This window comes from Mustela lutreola, chromosome 2, assembly GCF_030435805.1.
Source record: "Mustela lutreola isolate mMusLut2 chromosome 2, mMusLut2.pri, whole genome shotgun sequence".
NCBI lineage: Eukaryota > Metazoa > Chordata > Mammalia > Carnivora > Mustelidae > Mustela > Mustela lutreola.
The window spans coordinates 210,403,311-210,426,562 of record NC_081291.1 but is presented as its reverse complement, the minus strand read 5'-3'; the positions used below and the strand labels follow the sequence as shown (position 1 = coordinate 210,426,562).

Below are 23,252 nucleotides of genomic sequence, written 5' to 3'. Positions count from 1 at the left end.
GGGAAATGTTTTCCCATAAAAATGAATGAACGAAGCAAGAAAATATATTCGGCTTTAAAATACCATTAATATGGGTAAGTCACCATGATCAGAAGATGCACTTCATATGAACATTCCATTCAGCAAAGAACGAAAGAGCAGTTTGTTGCAGCACATGAATGCACTTTTCAGTGGTCTTCCCATTTTATTTAAAGGCCACATTGATCTCTTTTGTGATTATGCTCCAGTATTTAAAAAAAGGGGGGTGGGGGTGGGGGAGGAGAAACTATGCAATTTCAAAGCAGGAGGGCAAAAAAAAAAAAAAAATGCAAATGAGACTGAAGTAGCCAGCAGTAAAGAAGAAAGGGGAATGAGTGGATCCCTATTTCTATTTTTTCCCCATCTCAACAAATAATCCAAAATTCTCTCTGTTTCCTCAGCACCAGCAATCTGTGTTTGTAAGGCTGGACTGTGAGGTAGAAAGATCGAGTGCTGGACTTACAGGCAACAATTTGAACTCACGGCTCCTACTAACTGTCTTTGTGACCCTGATAAGTTACTTAACCGCTCTGAGGCTCAGTTTCCTTACTGTAAATAACGAAGTTAGTAACGCTTACTTCACAGGATGATTGGAGGATTAACAGCTAGGCAACCCCATGTGCTTGGTTTTCTTCCATTTTTAGTACTTATCAGTGGCTCAGGACTAGCAGTTCCAGAAGTGAAGAGGGTAAGTGGCTCATTACTGGTACCTGAGAGCCTTCAACCATGCTGACTGGCTTGAAAAAAAAAAGCAAGAATCCATGAATGCTACATTCTAACATTTTAATTCTCATGTAATTTTTTTTTAAAATAATGAGCGATAAATCGTGTTATGGTCCTAGAGACCCTAACCATTGCCACCCCCCGCCCCGTTGCAATCGCTCGTATCCATTAGACTCTGAAGAGCAGCTCAATTACAAAGTTATCGCAACCTACCCAAGAGGTTAGAGGAATCTTTTAATATCTGACCCACAAAAATATGGTTTGGGTGGAGGGGGTGGATAACTAGTTAAATAAAGTAAGAAAATGAAAGACATGTATCAAGTCCGGAAGTAGCTGACATCCATGTCCATGACGATTCATACCCAAGTTTGCGTCTGAATATGATAAAACTTAACATTCCTTATTGATTACCTGAAGTTGACAAATCTTAAAGACACAGAACTGTGTCATAATTTTTTTTAAAAAGGTTCAATTTTCCAATGTGATGAGAGTCCTCAAGTGAGAGCCGAAATCATGCACTGTAGCAATCACAAGTTAATTTGGGGAAGTAAAACAGAGGCTTTGTACAGCTGTTTGCCTTCTCCCAGTAAAGTATGTCTGTTAACGAATGGTAGCTCAGTAGATTCACATTTGTGGTAAATCAAATATTCTGTTATGTTAGTTGGCTGTGTACACTTTCCAACAATTATCGATGGTCGATTTTAAAGGAATTTGTTTCTGCTTTTATTATCAGAATCTCTAAAAACTCTATAATCTATCTTTTTTTAATCAAGAAAGGATTTTCCACTTTAATGTTCAATCATATTAGAAAGAAGATGTGAAGAGCCATTTCTAAATAGTTTATATGGTAGGAACTGAAAAATTATATAAAAAGCCCAGCTAAAAGTGGGTACGAGAAGAATAAATGAAACAAGATGGGATTGGGAGGGAGACAAACCATAAGTGACTCTTAATCTCACAAAACAAACTGAGGGTTGCCGGGGGGAGGGGGTTTGGGAGAAGGGGGTGGGATTATGGACATTGGGGAGGGTATGTGTTTTGGTGAGTGCTGTGAAGTGTGTAAACCTGGTGATTCACAGACCTGTACCCCTGGGGATAAAAATATATGTTTATAAAAAAAAAAAAAAACCCAGCTAATTAGCGGGGAAACAGTGTGCTATACATTAATACTCCTATTCTATTGTCTGCTTATATTTTGTTTTTTGTTTTTTGTTTTTGTTTTGTTTTGTTTTGTTTTAAGCAAGCATTATCCATTTCATTTAACACCTTTAGAAACTTCAGGCAACTTTTGTTTACAAAAGTTTCACAGTTACAGACTTGGTTTATTAAAGATTTGTGGTGTTGGCCGAAAGCTGGAGAGGATAAGTGCATTTAACTAAATTCAACATTCACTTAAGAAAATTGTGTTCCCAAACCACACAAGCCCACAAAAGGAAAATACAATATAATCTACCACAGAAAGGGAAATGACAAATGAGAAGTCAATAGTGTAACCTTTAGGAAGGTGGCCACTTGATACATTTTGGGAATGATATGAGTTTGACTGCAAATGGCAATAAACAAATCCTCTTCAGACAGAACGGTCTTTTGCATGATGGAATGTCATTTTCCAGGTCTCATTCGTCTGCAAGAGCTCATCAAAGCTCCCTCCAGATATAACATTAAAATCAAAATCCGCCAGCTGCCCTCTGGGAATAAAGATGCCAAGCCTTTGCTCAAGGAGATGAAGAAGGGCAAGGAGTTCTATGTGATATTTGATTGTTCACATGGAACAGCTGCAGAAATCCTTAAGCAGGTAAGAGGGGTAGGGAGGGGTGAAGTGGGGGGGGGGGGTTTGTTCATATCTCTTTTTCAAAAATGCCATCTGGCTTCACTCAGAGCAGCCTGATGAAACTGCAGCAGTCAGGTTTAGGATGAGGATTACAGCTTTCAGAACACTTTTAAAGGATTCAGGGAGTTCATAGGGCTCAGGGAATTCAAAGAAGCCACCCGTTGGATAGAGTTGTAGATGTGGGGTCCTATGTATTGGGAGGTGTGTAGATCCTGTCAGCAGAGAAGGATGACATTTCAAGGCTATTAAACATCTTTTCTTTTACATCTCTTGAAAGAACTGAGCAGATTTCATTTTATAACACCTGACTTGTCCTAAATACATCTTCCTCATGGCAAGACCTCTTTTGTCAAACATGTAGAATTTTGAGCATAGTGAAAAGGGGACACAGGGACAACAATGAAAAGATGCTTCTCTCTTCTGACTTGTCACAGACAATGAGCTGCCATGCATAATCTTGATGAATACTGTGGGTAGAAACACTTGATAAATTGTGAAATCGTATGTAAATGAAAGATGTTAGGAATGTTAGGAATAATGAAAACAACAGGGTAATCATTCCTGAGCACTTCAGGAGATATACTACTGGTCTAAGGAAGATAAAGCATAGACTAGGGGTCCTCAACCCAGAGTGATTTTGTACCTTCGGGGACTTTTGGCAATGTCTAGGCACATTTTTGGTTGTCATATTGGGGACAATGGCACTCTCCTGGCAACTAGTATTTAGAGGCCAGGGATGCTACTAAATATTCTATAATGCACAGGACATCCCCCACAACTAAGAACTGTTACCCTAAAATGCCAGTAGTGCTGGGGTTGAAAAACTCTGGCATAGACAAAGACAATGGAAAAGGCTAGCGAGATGCTTAAAATAGATGCATTAATAAAAGATCAAGGGATGAATTTGAAGAAACATGGGGAAAAATACCCAGGTCATATTTACATGGCCTTAATGGGTGTCTCTTTGTATTTAATTTAAGCAGTTATTGTGGCATAAGGCAATGTTCTTATCTGAAATGACAAACCATTATTGTACTCCCCAGTTTAAAAGGTTTGGGATGTGCTATGTGGTTGACTGGAAATGGGCACTAATTTCACAAGTAGACCAACACCCTGCACAAATGTAGAGCTGCGGATTACCAAATCACTTGGGAGAGCTCTTAGAGTGGCCATTGCGCATGACTCTCCAGTACTGTATCTCATATTTGAAGGGCATCTCCCCGAAGCCATTGAATTCAGTGTTGAGTCTTTAATTTCACTGAAAGTAGACAATCAGGAAAGTTGACTAGAGGTTCCCATTATCTCCTGGATGATTACACTAAAAATCTATTTCAAGTCATAGAACATATTTTAAGTTGCAGTTGAAAACAATCTTAGAGTGACACCGGGGTGGCTCAGTTGCTTAAGTGTCCGACTCTTGATGTCACCTTGGGTCTGGATCTCAGGGTCGTGAATCCAAGCCCCCATTGAGCTCCAAGCAGGGCATGGAGTCTACTTAAAAACAAACAAACAAACAAACAAAAAAACCTGAGACATCATCAAGGCTAATCTTCTCACTTGAGAGGATCAAGAAAGTGGAACTCAGCCTCCTCTCTCCCATCCTGCACCATATCCACTATGAAATGTTGCTTTTCCAGTTAGGAGGAAAGTATGTGTTACCAACTTTTAGGTACAGTTGCATTAACAAATCTTCGGATATTATAATTAAAATGATTTCTCATTAAAGAAAGCAAGCATGTTGCACTGATGTCCACAGCTCACTTTAAAGGTATAATAAATAGAATCAGCCCACTTTATCTTAAGGCTTCATTTGAGAATTTCAATACAGTTCATTAAAGTGTGTAAAGGGGTGTGAATCAGAACTGAAAAAAACACCCAGATTTTATGTGTAGCCCTCAAAATGCTAAGCAGCATCTCTTCCCAGGAGTCTGTTATAACAGAGACTGGGGACTTCCATTACATTTAAGACAAGCTCTTGCCGATGAGTCTTTTCCTGTTGAGATACCCATTTGGCTCACATAACTGGCAACCTCTCCCCTAAAGCACAGGCTTAGAATGGGCAAGCCTGGGAAAGAGCTGCTAGAGTTTTTCCTCTATTTCAATAAATATGGATGTAATGTTCTTTTGACGCAACTGGCTCTTTCCTGGTAGCATAGAGATTACATCATTCAAAGACCAATTTTTTTTTTTTAAAGATTTTATTTATTTGTCAGAGAGAGCGAGCGAGAGCAAGCACAGGCAGACAGAGTGGAAGGCAGAGTCAGACGGAGAAGCAGGCTCCCTGTGGAGCAAGGAGCCCGATGTGGGACTCGATCCCAGGACTCTGGGATCATGACCTGAGCCGAAGGCAGCTGCTTAACCAACTGAGCCACCCAGGTGTCCCCAAAGACCAATTTTTTAAAAGATTTTATTTATTTATTTGACAGAGACAGAGATCACAAGTAGGCAGAGAGGCAGGCAATGGGGAGGAGGAGGGGGGAAGCAGGCTCCCTGCTGAGCAGAGAGCCTGATGTGGTTTCTCAATCCAAGGACCTGGGATCATGACCTGAGCCAAAGGCAGAGGCTTTAACCCACTGAGCCTCCCAGGCGCCCCAAAGACCAATTTTTTGAACAACAAACCAAAAAACTCTTCTTAGTAAAGCATACCCAAGAAGTGTCTGCTGGGGTAAGGGAGTGAGGAATTAGTTCAGCTTTGTTCTAGCCATTGTCATGCACCCTTTTGCCTCTGTCCTTGCCATGTCATATTTTATCTTGTGTTTACTCTTCCTCATTAGGTTCATGGTAAGATTGTTGTGAGGCATTGCAGGAAACTAGTAAAGAGCATGTTCATCCAACTTTTGTTGTAGACTGCTGAGCTACAGATGGGGGTGGGGGGCTCCTGGTTGGTTTAACCAGATTTAATCTGGACCTCCAAGAAGCTGTGTGGTTGGAAAGATATTGAAGACCTCAGGACTTTGTATTAAGGTCAAAATGAGGCCTAAGTGCTCCGTGTGGTCCAGCTTGACTTGACCCATTACCTTTGGGCAACAACCTGTAGAAATGAAGAGACGTCCCCTCTGTCTGCCAAGCGTGTCCTTAGGGAAGCTGGAGAGTACAGGAGTTCAAGATCCTAATTCTGGCCACCAGTCAACCAATCTCTTCCTACCTCTTCTACTGAAGTGCAAATGATGGTGCCTGGCATCCTCTATACTGTCTTATGCAGCCTCAAATAACCCCAGGGTAAATTTGGTATTCTCAGTTCAGAGTTGAAAAAACTAAAGCTCAGATATGTTAAGTGCTCCAACCAGGTGACTCTCTGATTGGCCAGGCTGCCTCATGGTCTGGAGACCACCTATTATCAGAGCCTGTGTGCCCACTTTACCGTGAAGGACCCCCATTCAGAATGGATAAGCCCTTCCATTTCAAAATAAGCTTCCAGAAATGTCTGGAGAAAACACAACCACCTGCTGCTGGTCTCCTTTAGAGGATATTAATATTAATAGTTCCTGCTTTTATGGTGACTAAAATCATTGCTGATAAAATTTTCTCTGCCAGGTCAACTTGGCTTTCTTCTCAAGTACATTTCCCATTATTTCCGTGCATTTCTCTGCACCTTCATCATATTTACTACTTTTTAATGATTCTTCAGGAAAAAAAAAGAAATCAAATGCACTTTAAAGAAGATACCTGACATTTATCTAAAAGTAAAAATTGGGGAAAAGTCTATAGTTATTCTTGGGCATGCTAATCACTCCAGCAAAGTAATTATTTCTATTCATATTGAACAAGTGCTATATGATGAGAATCTGAGGAGTTATTTCCCAAAAATTAGTTAGAAATTCAAATGTCAAGACTTGATTAGGTTACAGAGGAACAGAGACTTCATATGAATGAACTGTCTTCATGAATTTCTGTAGTCTGAGAGTGGCTCCAGCAGCCAGCAGCACACGCAGGGGACCCATCCCATTACTTGGTGTCCTCTCCTCTCCCTGTGCAGCTGCCACCTCCCAGCTGGTGTCCTGCTGCTTCACAAGGATACTCCTCTCTCCAAGCCTGTCTCCAGTGTGGACACTCCTAGTTGTCTACAACTCTTTGCTTTCACTTCCTCCAAGTCCCACTCTCTTCCCACTGACTCTTCAGTGCCACCTTATCTGCCTCCTTGTTGGCTTATAAGTGTGATTCTACCAAGAGAGTGCTGATGGGAGGGAATTTAAAGGTAAGGAACTAGATAAGAAGACTGTACTAGCATGCCTAAAATGTGCCCAGTGCCATGCTGGGTGTTAAGAAACTATCTCCTTGGATCTACACAGTAATTTTTGGTATAATTAGTTTGATCCCTCTTTTGCACGCAAAAATCAAAGCTCAGGGGCACCTGGGTGGCTCAGTGGGTTAAAGCCTCTGCCTTCAGCTCATCATGATCCCGGGGTCCTGGGATCGAGCCCCGCATTGGGCTCTCTGCTCAGCGGGGAGCCTGCTTCCTCCTCTCTCTCTGCCTACTTGTGATCTTGGTCTGTCAAATATATAAATAAAATCTTAAACAAAATTTGAAGCTCAGAGATAGTAATAATTTCATCTACCATGTGATAAGTATGTTCTTAATGCAAACATCCCAGCATTGACTCATTTGTTGTCCATATTCCCTAGAACACTATGACCTCCAAGGGGATAGAAACCTCCTTTGTCTTGTTCTTCCAAATCCCAAGCATGTACCTTACTTGAAACATAGCATTCAATACTGCTCTGTTGAATGTGTAAAGGAAAAGGGTGAATGAATGATCCAAGAAATATTCTTGAAGCTCTTGATAAAAGCAATCTCCAAAATCACCTCCCTTCCATCGGACGTAGTGTACTATACTCTCAACTCTGCCAAGGCATTTGAATAAGTTGTTCTTCTATGCCTCAGTTTCCTCAAAGGAAGGTTTTATTCAATCCCCGAAATCCTATATTAAGAACTGTAATGCATTTCAGCCTACGATTCCACTTCCTGAAAATAAATTTACCTCTTCAGAGAAATGCATAGTCACTTTCAAATCCTGTAATAGGATTGAGAAGGCAAGTCACAATTTCAAGCAGGGTAGCCGGAATCCTAATGCTTCCCTGACAGAAAGGGAGGGAACACTGTGATACTCCATCCAGCAGGGAAGCTGTGTCCCTGGGCCAAGTCCCTGAGCTGGAGAGCGGCCATACCAAGCATGAACATACTGTTTCTGACTCAGGAAACCTGCTCTCTTGTTTACATGAACAAGTGTGTCAGAAGAGAGACTTCTTTCCCCTCACAACACTTATAGCAATGAATATGAAGCTATAATTGAGCTATTAGTCTCCATAAAACATTTTAGTACCAAAATATTTTGTGGGATTATATCACATTTTCTCCTGTCAACATTTGTGTGCTCTTATTTTTATTTTTTTTTTCCTTTCTGTCAATTAGCATAACAAGGCCAGGGAGAAAATTCTTTTTTTTTTCTGTTTTTTTTTTGTTTAAATCCTGGCTTCCCTCTACTAGGACATGCAAGGGCAATGCTGATTAATCAAATAATTTTATGCATTGATTCTTTCCTCATAGAAGTTGAACCTATTGCCCAGGACTGGGACAAAGAGAGGTGGTTAGAAGGGGTTCATTTTGTGTTTCCACAGGACAGAAGCACTATCAGTCTTCACCTCTCAACACAGAAAACAGACAGTCAAACAGTATAACTGTGGTGTGCCAAGAGGTTATAAACCTGTGTTGGGAACCCATACCCACTAAGTCAGATATGTAACCCCATCTCTAATCATACACACACAGAGTAGGCCAAAGACCTTAAGAACTACCTCTGATGGAACTCCCTGGGTGCCAGGCACCATTGCTAAGAAGATAAAATGCATCATTCACTTAATTCTTATGAGAAAATTCTGTACACAAGAAACTGACCGAGCTCAGCGAGCTTTTGTTACTTGCCCAAGGTCACAGAGCCAGCAATGGCTAGGCTGGGAGGCTGGGATTCGAAGCTTACCTCAGGATTTAAAAGGGAGGGGGGAAAAAATCCCAATCTGCTGCTGTTTATGTACACTAAGATGCCAAGTGATTCTCTTCACAGTTAGACCATGGAACACATTCTAAATCTTTTTTTTTTTTTAATTCATTTATTTAACAGAGAGAGAGATCACAAGTAGGCAGAGAGGCAGGCCGAGAGAGAGGGGGGGAAGCAGGCTCCCTGCTGAGAAGAGAGGACCCTGAGATCATGACCGGAGCCAAAGGCGCCCCCCACTGAGCCACCCAGGCGCCCCCCATGGAACACATTTTAACTAGACTCTGTACTCCTTTAATGCAGTGTTTCATTCTATTCTCCAACATCCCATCATTTGTCTAGTTTACATAAGTCCTTAAGAAATGTTGATTATATTGAAACCAAGGAAAGACTGTAGTAGAGACATAGTAGAAAAATTCACTCTTTCATTTAACACATATTTGTTGAGCACTGATTGAAGGTGAGAAAGATACAACAGTAAAAACAACAACATAAAATAAATCCCTGCCCCGTTGATCAAAAAAAAAAAAAAAAAAAAGAGCTTGAAAATTAAAGTCATAGAATGTGGCTACCCAATGCCCACAGACTGGTCAAATACAGGGAAACTCATTTCTAAAGCAGGAAGGGACTGGGACGAGAGTCTTAGACTGAAGGTTGGTAGATCCAGTTGCAAATTCTGCTCTTGCCCTAATAGAATAAAATAGTCACCATTCATTGGGCACTCACTATGTGCCAGAATATGCTATGCATTCCACTAGGATCTCTTCTTATCCTTCAAAATATCCCATGTTATAGATGAGATCAATGAATTTCCAGGTCATCCACCTAATTAATAGCAAGGCTGGAATTTCAAGCCAGGGCTTAACGTGGCAATGATTTGAGTTTCTTCGATCTTTTTTTTTTTTTTTTTTTTTTTTTCAGTAAATAGCTCCTCTTTTTTTTTTTTTTATAATTTTTTTATTTTTTATAAACATATATTTGTATCCCCAGGGGTACAGGTCTGTGAATCACCAGGTTTACACACTTCACAGCACTCACCAAATCACATGCCCTCCCCAATGTCCATAATCCCAACCCCTTCTCCCAAACCCCCTCCCCTCGGCAACCCTCAGTTTGTTTTGTGAGATTAAGAGTCACTTATGGTTTGTCTCCCTCCCAATCCCATCTTGTTTCATTTATTCTTCTTCTACCCACTTAAGCCTCCATGTTGCATCACCACTTCCTCATATCAGGGAGATCATATGATAGTTGTCTTTCTCTGCTTGACTTATTTCGCTAAGCATGATACGCTCTAGTTCCATCCATGTTGTTGCAAATGGCAAGATTTCATTTCTTTTGATGGCTGCATAGTATTCCATTGTGTATATATACCACATCTTCTTGATCCATTCATCTGTTGATGGACATCTAGGTTCTTTCCATAGTTTGGCTATTGTGGACATTGCTGCTATAAACATTCGGGTGCATGTGCTCCTTTGGATCACTACATTTGTATCTTTAGGGTAAATACCCAATAGTGCAATTGCTGGGTCATAGGGCAGTTCTATTTTCAACATTTTGAGGAACCTCCATGCTGTTTTCCAGAGTGGCTGCACCAGCTTGCATTCCCACCAACAGTGTAGGAGGGTTCCCCTTTCTCCGCATCCTCGCCAGCATCTGTCATTTCCTGACTTGTTGATTTTAGCCATTCTGACTGGTGTGAGGTGATATCTCATTGTGAGTTTCTTCGATCTTTTAAACATGCTGCTTTGAGCAAGACCATTGATTCTTCTTCAACACAGTGACTTCATCTGCAAAATAGGATTGTTGGATTCTAATCTTGCTAAGGTTCTCTTTTGCTCTGAGCCTCCATGCATATAAGTGATTAGGAATCCTCTTCCCAGTGTCCAAACATAAAGAATTTTCACATTGCCTTGTACTTAGTAGGCTTTCGGGAGACAAACCATAAGTGACTCTTAATCTCACAAAACAAACTGAGGGTTGCTGGGGGGAGGGGGTGTGGGAGAAGGGGGCGGGATTATGGACATTGGGGAGGGTATGTGCTTTGGTGAGTGCTGTGAAGTGTGTAAACCTGGCGATTCACAGACCGGTACCCCTGGGGATACAAATATATGTTTATAAAAAATAAAAAAATTAAATTAAAAAAAAAGAGGATATGAAGGATGCAAAATAAACTTCAAGTCTCTCAAAAAAAAAAAAAAAAAAAGAAATGAGGGAATAATTAAGCAGTTTTTGTTTTTTTTTTTTAAGTCCCTGAAGTCCTTTGGTAGCCTTTGAGACAACTGATGGGAAGTTCATTACTTTGGCTAAATCCTGACGATGTAATAATGATGACTCTCAATTTATTCTAACTGATGATAATTTGTAGTACCGTATATAATTATTTTGGCAACACATTCTCAACCCAATTGTTTCTCTCAGGCTGATATTAAAATGCATTTACATTTCCTAAGCATAGAGTAAGTTTTGGTTATAAGGAGTGGTTCATAGATATGAGAATGTTACTTAATATGCACAAGAATCAATTGACCTCTGTGAATAACTAATAATGTAGTGAAGGAATTTGCAATGTGTCTATACTCTTAGTGCACAGGATGCCCAATTGCATACTTGGAAAAACTTCCAAACAGTAGATTTGGAAAAGAGTGTAGATTTGTTTCTATCTGAATTGAGAGGTAATAAAAATCACACGTATGCCTCAGAAATACTCTAATGCTTAATTCCAGCTACATCAGAATTTGGTTGTAATAGGTGATAAGAGAAATTATCCTTGCAAAAGAAGTGGGGGTAATTTAGAAGGAATCAGGTTATAAACATCTGATATCAAAGCATGTCTTAAACCTTTAGCAGGATTAGTGAACCTCGGCATTATTCAAAATTTGGGGGATGTTTATTCACCTCCATGTGCCTTTTCCAGGAGAAAAGATCCATAGCTTTTATCAGATTCTCTAAAGAAGCCTAAGACTGAAGTAGGTTAAAAATCACTTTGCTATGTTAACCACATCAGCTTCTTCAACCCTTCATAAATGTAAGATTTTATGAAAAGAATCTTCCCACCCTACTTTCCCCATGACTGTTAGACAAATCCTTCTGCTTAAGGGTGACCACGTAGGACATAAATTTCACTCTTTATTCAACTAGCATATATTAGATGTTTTGTATGTGTTAAAGACTACACCAAGGTAGGGGGAATAAAATATAATGAAAAACTCTAGTGTATTGGCCAACTCTGCATTGGCCTCCTTACTCATCAGGGAGCCTGCTTCTCCCTTTCCCTCTGCTTGTGCTCTCTCTCTGTCAAATAAATAAAATCTAAGTGTATAAAATATAATGAAAAACGCCAGTCTATTTAATAGAGGACTTTGCGATTCATTATTTGCTACATCTGTAAAATGGGAAAGTCATAGTACATATCTCACATTGTTCTGAGAGAAGTCAATATGACAATGCCTATAAGGCATTAAGCCCACCGCTGATGCATGAAATATTCCACATGTGAGACATCACCATCAGCAATATCATTAGTGATATGTGCCTAGGCAAAACTACAAGACTGATACAGTGCTTCCCACTGTTAACCCTGTCACTGCATTACTTCTTAAACTTTGTGACCATGGTCCGCAAACCTCCTCTCAAGCCTGACTTTCCAAGCCTCCCTATTATACCTTGCTCGATGTCATTAAATCTCCACACCAAATTTAACACACTACATTTTCTCCTCTACCTTTCTCCATCCAGTTCTCCAGAACTACTTTCTCCTTCTGCCCCTGTTTTGGTGACCAGAGACACCAGCCAATTGTTCAATCCAGAAACCTAGGAGTTCACTTGACTCTACCTTATCCTTCCTATTTGTGTGTTACCAAATGGTGTAGCTTCTGCCTTCTGAATATGGTTCATTTTCCACCTTCTTTCCTCCATCTCCGTCATCATCTTTCTCCTACGCTGCAACAATTGATCGCTCTGTTGCAAGCCCCCTTTTCTCCCCATCCAGCATCCATGTAGCCTCAAAAACTGTGCGTTCCAAATAAAAAATGTGACCTCATTCTTCTCATCTGAAATTCTTGGGCCTTCAACCACCACGCTCGCATTGTCTTAAGGCACAACATTGTACAGCTAGGTCCAACTCTGGACAGAAGGCTCCCTCAAAACTACATGGACAGCTTATCAAGTTCTCTTAGTTTGGGGGTTCATTTCTTATGATAAAGCTCCAACTCCTGTGGTTCTAACTCTGGTCTCACCAAATAACCACATGCTTTTATTTGGGTTCTCACTGAACAGGAGAACTTTGCACAAATTATGGACTTTCCAGGACACCTGGGTGGCTCAGTCAGTTAAGCCTCTGCCTTCAGTTCAGGTCAAGATCCCAGGGTGCTGGGATTGAGCCCTGCATTGGCCTCCTTACTCATCAGGGAGCCTGCTTCTCCCTTTCCCTCTGCCTGCCACTCCCCCTGCTTGTGCTCTCTCTCTGTCAAATAAATAAAATCTTAGAAAAAAAAATATTGACTTTCCTGCCACATATACCTCCTATAATCAATTAATAAGTTAACATAGCACAAAGAACCCAGGATTGAAATCCAACCTGGGTTCAACTGCTATAACAATGCCCTGTCTTTCAAATCTATAAATTGAAGAAAGCACCTTCTCTCCAGTAGTATGAATAAACAAAACAACCCAAAACCAAAACCAAAACCTATGACAGCAGTGGGCATTTTCTAACACTCAGAAAACAGTCACTATGATAATTTTTGTTATTGCTTAAAAATATAAGCTTGGTTAATATAAATAGATGGTTCTCAGCTCTGCCTGCATGTGAGTATTACCTGGGGAGGTCTGAACACATACCAATGCCTAGAACATATCCCAGACCAAATAAATGAGAATATTTACTGATAGGGTACAGGCATTGGTGTTTTTTAAAAATACACTGAAAAACACTCATATAAATAGTTTCAAAGCCTGATAGTTATTAAATAAATTGACTAAAAGTCTGAAAAGCTGAAGAACGGAACCCAGACTCACGATGACTTCACTCCTCTATAGATATCTCATGAGACCAGCAAGATCACTATTTAATGGCTGCATGCCCATCTCTCCCTCAAATAGTTATCTTCAGGGTAATTGGAGATATAGATTTTGTTACCACCATTAGGAAAGTAGCTTGTTACAAAAAGACTAAAATGTATTCAACATCTTTATTTTGTTAATTTTCCAGGTTTGTTCAGTACTTTGTGTAGATTGATTGAACACTTTGCTGTTCAAACTTTTCTTCCATTGTGCTCTTCTTTTTTTTTTTTAAGATTTTTATTTATTTGACAGAGAGAGATCACAAGTAGGCAGAGAGACAGGCAGAGAGAGAGGAGGAAGCAGGCTCCCCGCTGAACAGATAGCCCGATATGGGACTCGATCCCAGGACCCCAGGATCATGACCTGAGCCGAAGGCAGAGGCTTTAACCCACTGAGCCACTCAGGCACACTGTGTTCTTCTTTTTTAAATATCATTTTCCCACCAGTGTTTCCTGGATGTTGCAGAAGGTTTATTCTTTCCGTTCATGTAATCCTCCAAAATCCTTACTCTCTCCTTTTGCTGGGTTGCCTGTTTCATTCTGCCAGGGAAAATCTTTTCTCCTGCTCTATTGTCAGCAGTCCATATCCCTTAAATATCATAATCTCTTCTGTTGTGCACCTGGGTGGTACAATCTGGTTCTTCTAGTGGGATGATGTCCCAGAGTGAAACTAAACCTCATTGGTTTTCATTCCATTTATTAATATCTATGAACATCAGTTTCCCTTCTCCTCCTGGCCAAACTTCCTAGAGGGAGAAGCTTAAAAAAAATTAAAACTTAAAGATACTCTCAAATAGTATGGCCATTTCATCCATCAGCACTTTGTGGAAAATCCTTTGCTTTTCTTTCATTTCTCTTGGAGGCAGGAGGAAACTGGCTTGGGTTTGTCCATGGCAAAGCACTACCTTCCAGAGGAAGGAAAAGCCCTAGACTCTCTTTGTGGGCGGCTTGTATTTGTACATATGCACATCATTAGCATGTATATATGAATGGAGGGACACAGAAAAATTTAGAATGTTTTCAACTTCAACCACTTTTCTCCTTGACATGTGCACTTACTATTACTATACCAAAGTGGTGCTGTCTCAGGTGCTGAGATCGCAAAAGATGAGCAGATGTGGTGCATTGCTTTCCTATTGCTGCTGTAAGAAATTTTCACAAATGTGGTGACTTTAAACAATACAAAAGTATTCTTTTACAGTTGTCACAAGTCTGAAGTCAAGGTGTGGCCAGGACTGCATTGCTTTTGAAGGCTTTAGGGGAGAAATCAATTCCTTGCCTTTTCCAGCTGCTAAAGGCTATCCTCATTCCTTGGCTTGTGGCCCCACCTCAATGGCCTTCCCACTCCCATCTATTTTCCTATCACCTTCTCTGCCTTTTGACCCCCTGCTTCCAGCTTATAAGGATCCCTGTGATTATATTGGCCCCACTTGGATAAGCCAGAGTAACCCTCTCCAAAATTAAAATCTTTAACTTTATCACTTCTGCAAAGTTCTTTTTTCACATATAAAGTAACATTTTAATAGGTTGTAGGAATTAGGATATGGACACTTCTATGGGACCATTATTTAGCCCACTCCATAAAGAGTTCTATATACCTAATGCTATTTCCTATGCATTCCATTGTTACCTTTGTAGATATAGGTTATGATCATTTATTTTGACATGATTTTTTTTTTTTACAATGATAAAGACTGACCTCAAGGCCTACTTATACTTAGCTTGTTCTACTAAAAGTGTGTTGTCAAAGAAGCATCCTTCTCAAAAGGATAGTGTAGATGCAGCCTACAATACCCCAGTTGGCAGGTGAGAAAGAACTAAAACCTAACTCTCAGACCTTCTTCTTAAAATCACTGCTTTGAAACCTGATACCATTCAACTGATTTCCTAAAGATTATTCTTATGTAGAAATAACTTATTTCTATCTTGAGGTAAAACCATTATTTTAGCTACATAGCATGTCATACATTTGGAAGTTGTTCAGTTGAAATTATTGACTAAAAACCATGTCTAATGGCTGAGAATTTATCCTGATATTGAGAAGGCTATAAAAGGAGCAATACTCTTTAGGTAGGCCAATATAAACTTCTAAGACATCTATTTTTCAATGGAAAGAAGCAGTAATAAAAACCTTTATAAATATTACAAGAATACTCAAAATTTGCTCAGGAGCACTCCAGTTTCCATTTTAAGTTTCTGCTATTACGATAGCAGCAGATGCCAATTATTTGTGACATACGGCTTGCCCTTAGTAATGGATGCTGAGAATTTGTAGAGGATTTTTTTGTTACTGCCTCTATAGCACTGCATTGCCTTCTGAAAAATGATCATGTTGAAATATGGTACAGGCTACTTGAGATACCAGGACATGTTATTAGAAGACTTTTACCCAAAGACTTTCTAGGTATCTTATAGGCCAACTGTGTCACCAACCACAGAAGTTACAACCCACAAACTATGTTGGTCATCTTCATCTGAACTTGAATGAGGGCTCTTGAGACAAACTAAAACATGATCTTTGTGCTGCTCAGGTATTATATGATAACCCATATAAATCCAAGAGATAGTCTTTACTGAGAACAACAGGACTACACCAAGGAAAGTCAATGGTGCTGTTAACAAGGTCATGAGTGTTCTGCTATAAAAGCTCCAGAGAGCAGATGGGCTGAGGTGGGGCCACCCTTGTTAATGAGTAATAACTATGTATCATGGTATAATAATAAGAGTGGGACCGTTAGAATTATCCTTTGGAGAGTCAACTGCCAAGGAGTTTTATTTTATCTTCTGATGATTCATTTTAACTACAAAAGGAAGAAAATTGTAATTATTTTCAAGCCACTGAAACAACAGAATAGTCATGTAGCACTTCCATAATAGTATAATCCAGAGAAACTCTTCCAATAGGTATGAGTCACCCTTCATCTTGCTGGTCTAAGGAATATGTTTTCTAGATAACATGGAATAACATACATAGGCAAAGTATTAAGACTTTTAGTCTTTTGGTATTTTTCTCTGTGTTAATCGGGGTTCTCCAGAGAAAAAGAAACAATAGGAGATAGATGTGAAAAGATGTATTATGAATAGGTTCACCTGACCTGGAGGCTGAGAAGGTCCGCAATCTGTCTCCACAAACTGGAGACCCGGTAAAGCTGTGGTGTAATTCCTGTTGGAGTCTGGAGGCCTGAGAACCAGAAGAGCCAATGGCGAAAATCCTAGTCCAAGAGCAGGAGAAAAGCAAAGTTCCAGCTCAGTCAGGCAGTAAGAAAAATGATGCATTCCTCCTTCCTCTGCCTTTTTGCTCTATTCAGGGTCTCAGTGGACTGGATGATACCCAATACTTTGCGGGGCTTGGGGGGCTCATCTGCTTTATCTCATCTGGAAGCACACTCAGACACACCCAGAAATAGTGTTTAATCTAGGAAGCCATTGGCCTGGTTAAGTTGACACATGAAATTAACCATCATAGTCTCTTTTAAATTTTTATAACCAATTCTGCAGGGACATAGAGTATGATTAACTCTGAATATTATTTTGTTGGGAGCCTTTTCTGTTTCTTAACTCAGCTACATGAGACCTGAATAGTCCATCCCTCTTCATGTGAAAAAGATCTTTTGGCTTCTCCCAACCACGATAATTTATTATGTGCTATTTATTTATTACACAAGGAATTAACTCAGCCTAAAAGTACATTTGAAACAAAATCTTTTTTTTTTTTTTTTTAAAGAGAAAAGTTGGAAAGAAAGGGGAAATTAGATGAGAAAGACAAAGCTAAATGGTACTGGCACACATAAAATATATACCTTGTATTTCTACTTGTTGCTAAAGGAGAAACCACAATTTTCACCCTCAACTCCCCAGCATTCAAAACAAAGTCATTTAAAAAAAAAAAAAAAAGTACTTACACGCCATGCAATATTCATGCAACTGGAAATTATATTTATTCAGAACAGAAACAGTTTGCTATGGCCCTCATAACTTTGTTAGTCACCTATCAGGGTGAAATCTCTGGAGGGTGACCTATGTCAGTATCTTTCCTCCCTCCATGACCAAAACCAGCACATGGCCCCACCCAAGAGGGCCCACACAAGAGGGCAGGAAATGCAATCCTACCCATTGTTTTTCCAGCCGGGAACTTGGCAGTGGCACAAATTATGTCCAAACTATGGGTCTTCTGAAATCAAGAAGAGTAGTAGATATTCAGTCTATCCCTCTTATAAATATATAATATTATTGAAAGGGCTGAATTTTTTACTATCAATCTAAGTCAATGATATGATATCAAGTTATTTACTAAGAATAATTCTGTTAAGAAAAAAACATTATTAAAAGAATATATTAGGGCGCCTGGGTGGCTCAGTGGGTTAAGCCGCTGCCTTCGGCTCAGGTCATGATCTCAGGGTCCTGGGATCGAGTCCCGCATCGGGATCTCTGCTCAGCAGGGAGCCTGCTTCCCTTCCTCTCTCTCTACCTGCCTCTCCGTCTACTTGTGATTTCTCTCTGTCAAATAAATAAATAAAATCTTTAAAAAAAAAAAAAAAGAATATATTAGCAGAAGCAATGAAGGATAATATGTCATCAATATCAATACTATTGAACAGCCACATTTATTAGACATTAGTGTGTGTGATGTGTTGTGTTGTATGTTGTTAAAAATGATTTAAAGGTAGCCAGAACTAGTTTCTGCAATACTGCCTTGGTAAAGTATACATTGCCTAGATCAGCACCGCCTGCCTAGTCTGGCAGACAAGCACACTATCAAAATTCAAAGAGGGTAGTTTTTCTAAGGAAAAAGTGAATTTTGCAGACTAGAAAACTCCCCATATCATGATTATACTTTTTTATTTGAAAAACTGACATTTATCTTGATGTGACATTTTCTTAATCCCTTAATGACTTTTAGTTGAAATGCCAATGTGTAGAGAGAAAATCGTCATGTGAATGCAATACTTTTATTTATAAAGTATGCTACTATTAAATGACAGAGCTGCTGGTCCAGACCAGTCCGCAGATTCTCACATGGACAGTTGTTTAAAAAGCACACTTTTCGTGCTTCTGGCTTTATTCTTACCCAGAAGCTTCATTCACCTGTGTCCTAGAGAGTCCACAAAGGTGGCAGATGAATGATTCACAACTATACCTATTTCTTAATTCCCATTTCTAGGATGTTCAGGGGAAGAATCAGGAGGCACTGACCCATGCACTAGGTAGGGAAAGTCAAGAACAGAGATTTTTCTAGTGTGCTAAATGAAAAACATACTCAGACGACCCAAGGGTTCTTTCTGCATTAAAAGTAGACCTGCTAGGTGAATATTCACTGCCTCTTCATAACTTTTTTCTAGCATTAAATAAGAGGTATATCAAATGAATACTTGTCTTCAGGAACTAAAAAATAACAAGAAGCATTAGTTGAATGGTTGCTTAAAAAGGGAGGGGGGAATGCCTATGCCTTCAACTGGTAACTAAATGTCTCCATTATCAGATTTTAAAAGAAAAGTCAGCCCATGTGCAAAGCTAAAAATTCGGGTGCCTTTTTGTTTCTTTTTCAGTTTCAGAAACAATATTTTGAATCTCAGTGTCCAGCTCTGTATTTTGACATAAAACTTGCCCCATCCTCTCTGAAGAGGTAGTCTTGGCTGCAATTACGCTATCTAACGACCAAAGTGAAAAATTGGATTCCTGACTGACCCCGGCAGGTTAGCTCTTTATGCTCCAGTGATATAAGAGACCAGCTAACAAGACCTCACCATGCGTGGCTTTAAACGTTATTGATGGCCTAAAGCAATTCTACCCTTTTTAAAATTCTTTTGTGCGCCTGGTCTTGTTATCACCATAGGAGTGACTTACACACGGTGGGCTCATGATTCAGAGAGTTTCTTGTCATTTGTCTTACCTTCATGACATTACAATTTCACTAAATATTCCTCTGGTCTCTACATTAGCAAACAGGGCAAAAGAAGTACAGGATTCCTGTGTTCCGTGCTGTCAACAGATACGCTCTTCATTCTTTATCCCTTCTCATGTAAAACATTCAAGTTTACATTTCTTAGACGCTTTCTAGGGCCTCTGATAACAGGGGTTGCCTTTTCTGAGATCTTTTCAACCCCTCTTCTGTTGAAGTTTTGATCTGAACGGACATGTTTTCCATCGAGCAGCGGTTTTTCAACCACTGCTGTGGCAAATAGAAACCCAGGCTCTGCCCTGGAGAATTCCAGTTTGGGATGTCTCTGTGATGGAATCAAAGAATATCTCATTGTAAAACCTCCAGAGGGGATTCTCATTTGCATTCAGAGTTTAAAAGAGTTGGGAGGAGAACGCCTTGGAAATTGGATTTCTGAGTCTTCTCCATACATTTCTATACAAATACCAAGAAACCGCACCCAAATGGTCCTTGGCTGACATCCCCCCTCGTAAGGAAGGTGATACTCTTGATTTAGAAGACATAGAAACCTTCCCTTATTTCCAAATCATTTGCAACTGTTTCTTTTCCAGGAACCTAAAAGTAGGATCCCATTCTAATAAACTTACTCCACCTAGAACCGTTGTCCTTTCTCTTCACCGCTTTTCCCCATTCCCTACCAGGTACAAGCAACACACAGAATGTCTCGTCCAGAACTGTCAAGGTCCCAAGTAGGTAACTGAGGATTAACATTAAGAGGCAGTGTGACATTTGTACAAAATAGTCCTCATCCTTCCATCTAGAAACAAATCCTCTTTTCCCCTCCTCATACTGTGGGATAAGATGGGAAAGCAGTAGAAAAGCTTCAGAGATATGCATATGTATAAGCCCTCATTTAAATATATCTACATACCAGTATTGCAGTTCAACATTTAATGAGTTCTCTCTGAGGCAGTATGATAAGTATTAAAGCTAAGGAGATCAATAAAATATCTAAGCATGGAGTTACTAAGACACTTAGGCAATCAGGACAGCAAAACACTGTTATTAAGGTCAGATCCAAATATTAAATTTGTTGCACATAAACTATTTTTAATTTTTTTAAATTTAAATTAGACCTACCACTTCAGCGAAGAGCGAACGAACATAGTCTAATGAAAGAACATTGGATGGAGGTTAATGGCCTGAGTCCTCATCTGCCCACATCAGCTCCCTATCAGCCATGGGTCTGTCTCGGGTTTCTGATCTGCTGAATCTGTGGATTTCCAAAGCCCCTTCCTGCTCTGTGTCCCCAAGATATTGCAATTGTCCCGCTAATGATCTATTTCTTATTGTAATTCTATTTCTGATTCTTTCCCCCTATTTCTTTTTTGCAGATTCTGTTCATGGGCATGATGACTGAGTACTATCACTACTTTTTCACAACCCTGGTAAGCACTTCAGGTAGAAATGTATCGCATGCAGTATAGGAAATGTCTCCAGTTATTTCAGTAGTCAGCCCCACCGGTGTCAGAGGCAGGATATTGTCATGGAGATTCATCTTACTTTCTTAAAAATCCTGTAAGTCCAGAAAAGCTGAACAGCAGGTTCTTTTTTCCCTTTCTTTTCTTTTCTTTTTTTTTTTTTACTAGCATCAGTGCATGTGCATCTGAAAAGGGATTTAAATGATACTTTCATTAAATAAAAGCTGTCAAAGTACAAACGAGTCATAAAGAAGAATCATCTACATTTTCTATATACATTAGAAGGCACACTAGTGTATCTCAGCTGTTTTGATCTTATATGATTTTCCTGCCTGTGTCCAATAGATAGCTAGGTTAGTCCGGGTCACCGACCAGGTGTTTTGAAGATCATCAAGAAAAGGAGCATGGGAGGTGCTCTGCACAGCGAACATTTTTCACCACTAAAAAAAAAAAAAAAAAAAAAAAGAAGAAGAAGAAGAAGAATCATGGTTCTGAACCTAAGAAATTCAAAAGAGACTATAACACCCTAAATTTTGAGATTTTCATATCAAGGAAGAATGATTTAGGGTATTTAACATATCAAAATGATGTAATAGCTTTCATTCAATTTTAAAAATCAGACACACACAGACTTCACTTTCTCATAGGAGAAAAAAACACATAACCAACCTTTTTTTTTTTTCCTTAAAGATATTATTTATTTACCTGACACACAGAGAGAGATCACAAGTAGGCAGAGAGGCAGGCAGAGAGAGAAGGGGAAGCAGGCTCCCTGCAGAGAACCCAGTGCAGGGCTGGATCCCAGGACCCTGAGAGCATGACCTGAGCCAAACCAGAGGCTTAACCCACTGAGCCACCCAGGTGCCCCTAAATTCCTTTAGAATTTTTTAAAATGTATTGTCTGACAGAGAGAGACATGGCGAGAGAGGGATCACAAGCAGGCTTCCCGTTGAGCAGGGAGCCTGACACATGGCTCCATCCAAGTACCCTGGGATCATGACCTGAACTAAAGGCAGATGCTTAACTACTGAGCCACCCAGGCGCCCCTCCTAACCAGTCTTCTTTGCTAATCTGTAGTGGTGTGTTGACTGCAATCTACCTAGGTTCTGGGAAATTTCCTGAGAGTTTATTTTACGAAATTAAACTGGCAAGGTAAGCTGGTGAGTAAGGGAAATAAAATAATTTGGAACAAGAACCAGGCAGCTGTCCTTGAATACATACTACTGATGGAAGCAGTGTATGTATCGCTCAAGTATCTCTGGGACCAGGAGACCAATGTTCCAGGGCAGGTGCCAAAAGCATCACTGTTCCAGAGCTTGGGGTAATGGAGTGGGATGCAGGGCAGAAAAATCTTAAACTAAACTTTCCATGATCGTCCCTCCCTCACTGATATCCTAACAGTTGAAGAAACCCCTAAGAACTTAAAAGCATCTTACTTAGGTCACAAGGACAGCCCTTCCCCCAACCCCATGAAGGTTCTGCTCAAGACAGCATGGACACCTGCCTCAGAACTTTCTATCATCCTACTGTACACACTCCTAAGAGCTGGTTTTGTTGAGATTTGAGACAATAAAATCTTAAAAGCCTGGTCTTCACGGAGACCCTTCGGAACAAACAACTTGCCCTCACAGTCTTGCTTTTTTCATCCTTCACTGACAAGCAGATGTTACAAACCAGATCCTGGACTTGCCATATTCTATACTGCATAGGAAGCTCAATTTGTGCGCCAACCTAATTTTGTACCTGTGTATTGTATTTATTTGAGCGCACCTCATTAAGTACTGTGGAGCCTGTGAGGGGTTCCATCTGCATCCCGGAATTTTCTGCCTTCTTGTAGTTGAAGCAACTTTCCTTCCTCATTGAGCATGCTAAAGGCATTCCCTTTAGGGTCTTATTCTTTAAATTTGCTTCCTTAAACATTTTCCTTGGGTTTTGTCTGCATTGTGCCATGCGTTTTATATTCTCACCATTCTAGCCCATGAGTATTGACAAAACTTAAAGAAGAAAGAAAGTTACGTAGTATAAGGGTGGAAAACAGAACAATTTAGAAGGCAGAACGCTTTTCTGATATTGAGCCAGGAGCACAGATCTTCCCTATTAAAGCTTTACAGTCTAATCCAATGTTATCTTAGGAAAGAAGCAGGGTAAAGAATTATTCAAAAGAACAAATCTGTGCATATCTTCTACAAATACAGATCATGAGGTGTTTCTGAAGCTACTTTTCCTTAGGAAGCACAGCCGCCCCTGATCCTGTAGTATCTTGCCTTG

At 39.9% G+C, this 23,252-nt stretch overlaps 1 protein-coding gene across 5 annotated transcripts in view; it reads left to right on the top strand.

Moving 5' to 3' along the window:
- Nucleotides 1-23,252, top strand: part of GRIK1 (glutamate ionotropic receptor kainate type subunit 1) — a 394,644-nt gene that overhangs the window by 266,866 nt on the left and 104,526 nt on the right. For all 5 annotated transcript variants that reach the window (XM_059164562.1, XM_059164564.1, XM_059164563.1 and 2 more), the window contains exons 4-5: nt 2,355-2,536; nt 20,898-20,951. In XM_059164562.1, coding sequence (XP_059020545.1) covers nt 2,355-2,536; nt 20,898-20,951 — 236 coding nt within the window. The remainder of the gene's footprint in view (nt 1-2,354; nt 2,537-20,897; nt 20,952-23,252) is intronic.